The 8,999-nt window shown below is 50.7% G+C and overlaps 1 protein-coding gene across 1 annotated transcript in view; it reads right to left on the bottom strand.

Annotated features, from left to right (window-relative positions):
• USP2 (ubiquitin specific peptidase 2) overlaps positions 1–8,999 on the bottom strand; it is a gene marked incomplete at its 5' end in the record, with an annotated part of 31,663 nt that overhangs the window by 18,698 nt on the left and 3,966 nt on the right. The window contains 2 exons of the mRNA XM_015426793.1: positions 1,338–1,449; positions 4,486–4,609. Coding sequence (XP_015282279.1) covers positions 1,338–1,449; positions 4,486–4,609 — 236 coding nt within the window. The remainder of the gene's footprint in view (positions 1–1,337; positions 1,450–4,485; positions 4,610–8,999) is intronic.

Here is an 8,999-nt window from a genome sequence, read left to right as displayed (position 1 = left end):
CTGAGGTCTTTCGTGTTGCCTACTCCCTGGTTCCTCTTTAACTGGAGATGCCGGGGATTGAACCGGGGACCTTCTGCATGCCAAGCAGAGGCTCTTCCACTGAGCAACTGCCCCTCCCCAGAACACTTGAAGCTCCCTTATGCCAAATCAGGCCCCTGGTCCATCAGAGTCCATATTGTCCACTCAGACTGGCAGCCGCTCTCCAGGGTCTCAGGCTAAGAAAGGTCTTTCACATCACCTCCTGCCTGGTGCTTTTAACTGGAGATGCTGGAGACTGAACCTGGGACCTTCTGCATGCCAAGCAGAGGCTGTAGCACTCAGCCACGGCCCTTCTCCGGAACATAGGAAGCTGCCTTATACTGAATCAGACCACTGAGCGAGTATTGTTTGCTCAGACTGGCAGCTGCTCTCCAGGGTCTCAGGAAGACACAGGTCTTTTACATCACCTCCTGCCTGGTCTTCTTAACTGGAGATGCCTGGGATTGAACCTGGGAGCTTGTGCATGCCAAGCAGAGGCTCTGCCACTGAGCCACAGTTCCTCTCCTAAATACTGGCTAGGTGGGGCGTTTGAGATTAGGAAAATGGCATGGTGGGGAAGGTTAACCCCTCCCTATGACCTACAAGGGGAGCTGCGGTGGCTCAAGTGGTTAAGACACTGAACTGCAGGCTGTGAAAGATCAGTAGTTCAGCAGTTCAAGACCCGGGTGCCGCATGACCGAGTGAGCTCCCGTCTCTAGTTCCAGCTCCTGCCAATCTAGCAGTTCGAAAGCAAGAAATTGCAAGTAGATAAATAGGTACCACTTTGGTGGGAAGGTAACAGCATTCTGTGCGCCTTGGTGTTTAGTCATGCCGGCCACATGACCACGGAAACGTCTTCGGACAGCGCTGGCTCTTTGGCTTTGAAACGGAGTTGAGCACCGCAACCCTAGAGTCGGATTCGACTGGCTTTCGAGCAAGGGAACCTTTACCTTTACCTTTATGACCTACAAGGGGTCCTCATCCAAATTAAGGTCTCCCATAAGTGATACATACAAAGGGAAAACATGCTGGAGACCTGATTGGGGATTTTCCAAGCATCTGATCTTGTTTGATCGTTTACAGTGCAATCCTAAAAGGACTTTTCTGGCAGTAAACGCCACTGAATAGACCTGAGTAGCATTCTGAGTAGACCTGCTTAGAACTGCAGTCTTAGTCACTGTGGAGGAAGACGTCACAGGAACCCAAGGCACGGGTGCAGATTCCATAATGGCAAATGCCCCAATCACTCCCCCCTTCTCCTCAAAGTGAATTACAGCCATGTGGGGAGGGGAAAATGGACAGATGAGAAGATCACTTACTTGTAGCCCACAAAGCGAGGGGCATATCTCTGGATCTGGGTCTTGAATTCGGAAGGACTCACGGATTCGTTAGGAGAGGTCGTCCACAACATTTGGATGAGCTTGGCAAATTCTGCAGCGTGATGGGGAAGAAGGAAAGAATGGATTCTGGCAGGGTAGCTTTGTTAGGAGAGGCCAATCACGGGGACTCAAGGTGGATCCACCCACTGAGTTCATATAATCAACAGGTCAGGACATTCAATAAACAGTGCAATAGAATTAGGGTTGTAGAATCAATCAGAAATTTAAAAACAGAACTGAAGCGAGGCATAAGTATGAACACGACACATTAAATGATGCATAAATTGCATAGTAGGAATAAAGAAGAAGAAGAAGAAGAAGAAGAAGAAGAAGAAGAAGAAGAAGAAGAAGAAGAAGAAGAAGAGATTGGATTTATACCCCGCCCTTCACTACCCAAAGGAGCCTCAGAGCGGCTTACAAACTCCTTTCCCTTCCCCTCCCCACAACAGACACCCTTCTGACAGAAACTGCTCTTTTTCAAGGACAGCTCTGACAGAACTATGGCTTTGCCCAAGGTCATCCAGCAGGTGCAAGTGGAGGAGTGGGGAATCAAACCCAGTTCTCCCAGATTAGAGTCCGCGCACTTAACCACTACACCAAACTGGCTCAACAAACTAAGTTTGAGTCCAGTAACACCTTTAAAACCAACAGTTTAATTCTGGGTATAAGCTTTCATGTGAGTGCATCTGAAAGCTTCTACCCAGCATTAAACTTTGTTGGTCTTAAAGGTGCCGCTGGATTCAAACTTTGTTCTGTTGCTTCAGATCAACATGGCGACCCCCTGAATTTATATATAGAAATATATTTGACAAAAATGTGCATAACAGACCCAGAGTCTGTTCCAAACGACTTCTGTGGCCCATCAAGCCAAATGCAGGCAAAAGCTATGCATGGCAGTCCACAGAGCACTCAATACAAATCCTGCTCTGCTTTTTGCCAGGGATGAAAACCAGTGGAAGGGGGCCCAAAACTGCATTTGCCTAGTTGGTGGGGGGAGGCGGCATGTCAAATTGGAAAAGAATGGATTGACAATTCTCCTTTCCCCATCCAATATTCCTTCATCTCTTGTGACCTCATGTATTTATCTAGGGTGACCAGAGGCCTTCTTTTTAGAGAATATGTCCTCTTTTTTTGGTGTCTGTCTTCTTTTGGGCTCTTAAAAAAAAACTGATGAAAATGTCCTTTTTGGGGTTGGAAAGTTAGGAACATTCCGCGTTAGCAGCAAATATCACAGCTTAGATAGCAGGGGGTATTTAAAACGAGATTTGTCACAGTAATCATTTGTTTGAAGTCGTCAGTCGGGAAATATGTCCTCTTTTTTTGGCTTTTCAAAATACGGTAACCCTAATATATCTCTTTGGAAAAACCACACAAACCTCCTATACTTTCCATTCATCGCATGCGAAATCTGCCTTGCAAGCGGGATGGAAGTTTTCACTGGTCAGCTTGGAATCCAGGGCCAAACAACATGTGTCACTGAGAGACTTGTATACCATCCCGAGTGTGTGTGCACTGTGTCAAGCTGGGGGGGGGGGGCTATTGTCAGCCAGGCTTCTAGCTGCCATGGAGTGAAGGGGGGGGGCCTCTGGAATGTTAGGTTTCTTTTCTCTGTGCCTTCAGTGCTTTTTTATCTCTGTAACATGAGCGTTTGGCCTTGGTGTCTAGCACCAGCTTTCTCTTGGGAAAATAGACCCGTTAACTTTGGTGGGTTTTTACCTACTCCTTGATTGGCTCCAGGCCATCAGGTGACCCTCTTGAATTATGTATATCTGCTTGCTCCCCACGCTTATTGCCAGTTCTAACACAAGATGTGTAAAGATAATCTGCAAACTTCAATGTCTCAATAAACTTTACTTCTTGGTATGAAAGTTGTTGGGAACTGATTGCTGCAGGAGTCTGACAGCTATATTGGGAGGGGGAGCCATTTAACCCTTCCTTCTCCCATGGGTTTTTTCAGCTGAAACCAACACTTCCTGCTATTATTAAGAAAGAAAGAAAGAAAGAAAGAAAGAAAGAAAGAAAGAAAGAATCTTCTTTTCCCTGTCAGGGCTAACATGGTGCTACTAGTTTCAATTAACAAAATTACATGAGGGCGGAGGTAGGGTTCCCAACTTCTAGGTGGCACCTGGAGACCTCCTGCTATTACAGTTGGTCTCCTAGTGACAAAGATCTGTTCCCCTGGTGAAAATGGCTGCTTTGGAGGGTGGACTCTATGGCACTATATCCAGGGGTCATTTCGTAGAAAAAGAGGTGCAGGAGCTCATTAGCATAACTTATTTGCATATGCCACACCCCCTGACATCACTGGAAGTGTGTCAGAAGGCAACACCCACCGCTCAGGTTCCACTGGACTGTTTTGGATTGCTACCTATTGGGAGGGAGGGAACATGCAGATCTGTCCTCACAGAGGAGGGAGAGCTTGTACCTGAATAAACCTTGGCCTTAAAGGTGCCACTGGGCTGTTTTGGACTGGGGGGCTGGGGGGGGGGAGCTCTGCAGCTTACCTGGCTGCTTCTTGCTCTGACTGAGGGCTGCTGGGAGCAGGGGGCGGGGCTTGTTGCATGTGCCCGCCCCCTGGGTTCTACACTGCCAGAACTCCGCTCCTGTGTGCTCCTGCAGGAAATGACCCCTGACTATATCCCACTGAGGCCCCTCCCTTCCTAGTCAAACCCCACCTCCCCAGGCTCCATCCGCAAAATCTCCATGTATTTCCCAACTCAGAGCTGGCAACCCCAGGCTGAACATTACCCCCCAGCTGATCTCTAGTAGGGGTGCCCGGTCTGGGTTGGAAAATACCTGGAGACTTTGGGGGGGTGGGTCCAGGAGAGGGCGGGGTTTGGAGAGGGGAGGGACCTCAGTGCAGGGTCCAGTGCCACAGAGCCCACCCTTCAGAGCAGCCATTTTCTCCGGGGAGCTGATCTCTGTCAGCTGGAGGTCAGCTGTGAAAGCCGGAGATCTCCAGGCCCCACTTGGGGGCTGGCAACCCTAATCTGTAGAGATCAACTGTAATTCTGGAGATCACCTGTAATCCCAGGGAGTCTCCAGGACCCCCCTGGAGGTTGGCAAGCCTACGTGGGCAGACCCTTACCTGCCATGAGGGCCATCTGCATGCGACTGTTGTTGTTAAGGTCTCGGAGGTACTGGTTTTGCAGGCAGTAATCCCGAAGCTCTTTGGTGTTGCTCAGACACTGAAGGATTGAGTTCATAAAACACTGCGGGAGGCAAAGAATGAGCGTCAAACAGAGGCCAAGGCCCAGGCCAGAGAGGGGACAAGAAGAAGAAGAGAAGAGATTGGATTTATACCCCGCCCTTCACTACCCGAAGGAATCTCCTTTCCCTTCCCCTCCCCACAACAGACACCCTGTGAGGTAGGTGGGGCTGAGAGAGCTCTTTCGAGAACTGGCCGTGAGAGAACAGCTCTGAGGGAACTTGTGACTGACCCAAAGTCATGCCGGCAGCTGCATGTGGAGAAGCAGGGAATCGAACCCGGTTCTCCCAGATTAGAGTCTGTGCTCCCCTACCCACTACACCAGACACCAATCTGTGCATGGGCCAAAGTTGGCCCCCCCAAGAGATGAACCTGTCCCTCCCCCCTTCAAGATGTTCCCCAAAGTTCCAGCTTCTACTCAGTTTGGGATGTATCAGAGAACATGAGTGGGGAGGGGGGGGCAGAGAACTTTCCCTCTAATTCAAAGATATTAATGATATTTTTCAAAGGCCCTATGCCTAATACCACTGACCCAATCTGGCTCAGGAATGTCTTTCTCAGTGGGGTCTGCAGGGGCGGCGGTGGAGAAAGATCTCCCCTAACTTGAGGTACCTGAGATCTCTATAACTGGAGGTACTACTGGGAACTGAGCCGATCTCATCAGATCTCAGAAGCTAAGCAGGGTCAGTTCCGGTTAGCACTTGCGTGGGAGACCAGCAAGGAAATCGGGGGTTGCTGCACAGAGACCGGCAATGGCAAACCACCTCCCCTCATCTCTTGCCATGAACGCCCATCTACAGGGACACCAGCAGACTCATTGACACAAGGACTTCTTACAACGGTGGTGCCACTGAGTGATTCCAAGATCAGATGGGACCTCGAGCGAAATACCATCATTTCATCTCATGAGGCTGTGGCTCAGAGGGTCCCGGGTTCAGTCCTTGGCATCGCCAGTTACAGGATGTCTACTTGGGACCAGGGGTCATTTCGTAGAAAAAGAGGTGCAGGAGCTCATTAGCACAACTCATTAGCATAACTTATCTGCATATGCCACACCCCCTGACATCACCGGAAGTGTGTCAGAAGACAACACCCACCACTCAGGCTCCACTGGACTGTTTTGGATTGCTAGCTATTGGGGGGGGGGAATGTGCAGATCTGCCCTCACAGAGGAGGGAGAGCTTGTACCTGAATAAAACTTGGTCTTAAAGGTGCCACTGGACTGTTTTGAACCAGGGTGGGTGGGGTGGGAGCTCTGCAGCTTACCTGGCTGCTTCTTGCTCTGACTGAGGGCTGCTGGGAGCAGGGGGCGGGGCTTGTTGCATGTGCCCGCCCCCTGGGCTCTTTACTGCCGGAGCTCCGCTCCCATGCGCTCCTGCAGGAAATGACCCCTGCTTGGGACCCTGAAGAGCTCCTGCCAGTCAGAGCAGCCACTCCTAACCTTGGTAGACCAAGGGCCTGACTCAGTAGCATTCTACATACAATATTGGCATTGGAAAACCCTGACCTGAATAGCCCAGGCTAGCCTGATCTCACCACATCTTGGAAACTAAGCAGGGTCAACGCAGGCTAGTATCTGGATGGGCAACTTCCAAGGAATACCAGGGGCGTGACGCAGAAGCAGGCAGTGGCAAACCACCTCGGAAATGTCTCTTGCTTTAAAAACAAGTCTAGCTCGCCAACTAGGGGTGCATAATGCTAAAAGAGATAGAACTCCTGGCTGCCAGACAATCTTAGGATCTCCTGGCTATACGACACACACTGTCATACAATGATAATTATTATTGGCAGTGGAAAGTACCATCAAAAGAACAAAAGAGAACATAAGAGACGCCAATGTTGGATCAGGCCAATGGCCATCTAGTCCAACACTCTGTCACACAGTGGCCAAAAATACCAGGTACCATCAGGAGGTCCAGCAGTGGCGTCAAGTTGCAGCCAACTTATAGCAACCCCTCCTGGGGCTTTCAAGGCAAGAAACATTCAGAAGTGGTTTACCATTGCCTGCCTCGGCATAGCAACACTGGATTTCCTTGGTGGTCTCCCAACCAATTAGTAGCCAAGGCCAACCCAGCTTAGTTTCCGAGTTCTGATGAGAGCAAGCCAGCCTGGGTTATCCAGATTAGGGCCTATATAATGTAATAGTACATTAAGAGCTGTGGTGGCTCAAGTGGTTAAGACGCTGAACTGCAGGCTGTGGAAGGTCGGTAGTTCAGCAGTTCGAGACCCGGGTGCCGCATGACGGAGCGAGCTCCCGTCTCTAGTTCCAGCTCCTGCCAACCTAGCAGTTCGAAAGCAAGAAATTGCAAGTAGATAAATAGGTACCACTTCTGTGGGGAGGTAACAGCATTCCATGCGCCTTGGCGTTTAGTCATGCCGGCCACATGACCACGGAAATGTCTTCGGCTTTGAAACAGAGATGAGCACCGCAACCCTAGAGTCGGATTCGAGTGGCTTTCGAGCAAGGGAACGTTTACCTTTACTAATAGTACATTTCCTAAGACCAATGAGCACAGAGAAGGAATGGGCATGAACCTTCTAGTCTCACCACCTGCCTACGCAGAATCCCCTGATTATGAGCAGAGGTCTATGTATGTAACAAATATACAAGCACGGGCGCCCTCACGTTTGAAGAAGAAATATACTTGATCACGGGAGGGAGGTTATACGTATACACATTCTACATGCACAGACTCTGTGCTTACAAGTCAACGATCGCATACATTTATTTACTTCATTTATACCTCACCTTTCTTCATATAAGGACTCCAAAGCGGCTTACATTGTTCCCCTTCTCAACCTCACAGCAAACCTGTGAGGTAGGTCAGGCTGAAAGTGTGTGACTGGCCCCAGATCACCCCTCAAGCTTCCATGGAAGAGGGGCGATCTGAACCTGAATCTCCCCAGACCCTAGATCTAACTGCTACACCATGCTGCCGCTCATCGGTTTATGCCTTTTCTCCATCTCTGTATGTCAATAACGATGCAGTCATGTTGTGCGTAGAGGGGCTTGAAAATGGGAGCTTCATGTGTCCAATGTCAGGTCCCCTCAGTCTGTTGCTACCCTCCAAATTTAGAGGCAAGTAACCCTTTGAATCCTAGTGCCATATCAAGGAAGGCCTCGGCCTCTATGCCCTCTTGTTGGCTGTCCAGAGGAATTGGTTGGCCACTGTGAAGAGACAGGATGATGGACTAGATGGACCCAGTCTAATTCGGCAGGGCTCTTCTGATGTTCTTATCGGGAGAAGGCCTCGGCCTCTGTGCCCTATTGCTGGCCCTCCAGAGGACCTGGTTGGGCACTGTGTGAGACAGGATGCTGGGACTAGATGGACCAGTGGTCTGATCCAGCAGGGCTCTTCTGATGTTCTTATGAAGGTCTTGGCCTCTAAGCCCTGTTGTTGACCCCCCAGAAGTATTGGTTGACCACAGTGTGAGACAGGATGCTGAACTAGATGGACCCAGTCTAATTCGGCAGGGCTCTTCTGATGTTCTTATCAGGAGAAGGCCACGGCCTCTATGCCCTGTTTGTTGGGCCTCCAGAGGAACTGGTCGGTCACCATGTGAGACAGGATGCTGGACTAGATGGACCACTGCTCTGATCCAGCAGGGCTCCTCTTCTGTTCTTATCAGGGGAAGGTCTCGGCCTCTGTGCGCTGTTGTTGGCTCTCCAGAGGACCTGGTTGGCCACTGTGTGAGACAGGATGCTGGACTAGGTGGACCCTCACTGGTCTGATCCAGCAGGGCTCCTCTTCTGTTCTTATCAGGGGAAGGCCTCGGCCTCTGTGCCCTGTTGTTTGCCTTCCAGAGGACCTGGTTGGCCACTGTGTGAGACAGGATGCTGGACTAGATGGACCACCGCTTTGATCCAGTGGGGATCTTATGTCCTTATGATCTAGGCAAGAGTGCTAGACGGGATGCTGGACTAGATGGACTACCGCTTTGATCCAGTGTCCTTATGATCTAGGCAAGAGTGCCTGAGATCCCATGAGGCAAAGCTGCGTGGCCAGAGGGGAAGGAATATGCCTGAACAGGGTTGGTGCAAATAATTTTGCCACCCCAAGCCAGGTACACCCACCCATCTCCTCCTAGGCCTGTGCCATCACTACTGGCCGAGCCCCATGGCACCTTCCCTGCCCCTGACGGACAGCTCACGTGGTGGACCGGTGCTCTCTAAGCGTGCCACGCCAAGCAATCGCTTGGGCGTCTGGGCCAGAGAACCAGTCCCGTGTGCAGGATGCCTGCAGGCTAACAAGTGGAGTTCCCGTTTCCTTCCACCCGTTCTCAGACGCGATGGGGTGTGTGTGTGAGGGGATGGGGAGAGGCTGCTGGCCAAGCCGGAAGAGGGAACAGCTGTCGCAGCGGCCCCTCTCCTTCCTCACCCCCTCTCCTCTCCG

Source organism: Gekko japonicus, unplaced genomic scaffold (assembly GCF_001447785.1).
Source record: "Gekko japonicus isolate JY-2015 unplaced genomic scaffold, Gekko_japonicus_V1.1 scaffold5562, whole genome shotgun sequence".
Lineage (NCBI taxonomy): Eukaryota > Metazoa > Chordata > Lepidosauria > Squamata > Gekkonidae > Gekko > Gekko japonicus.
This window is presented reverse-complemented; position numbering and strand designations above follow the sequence as displayed.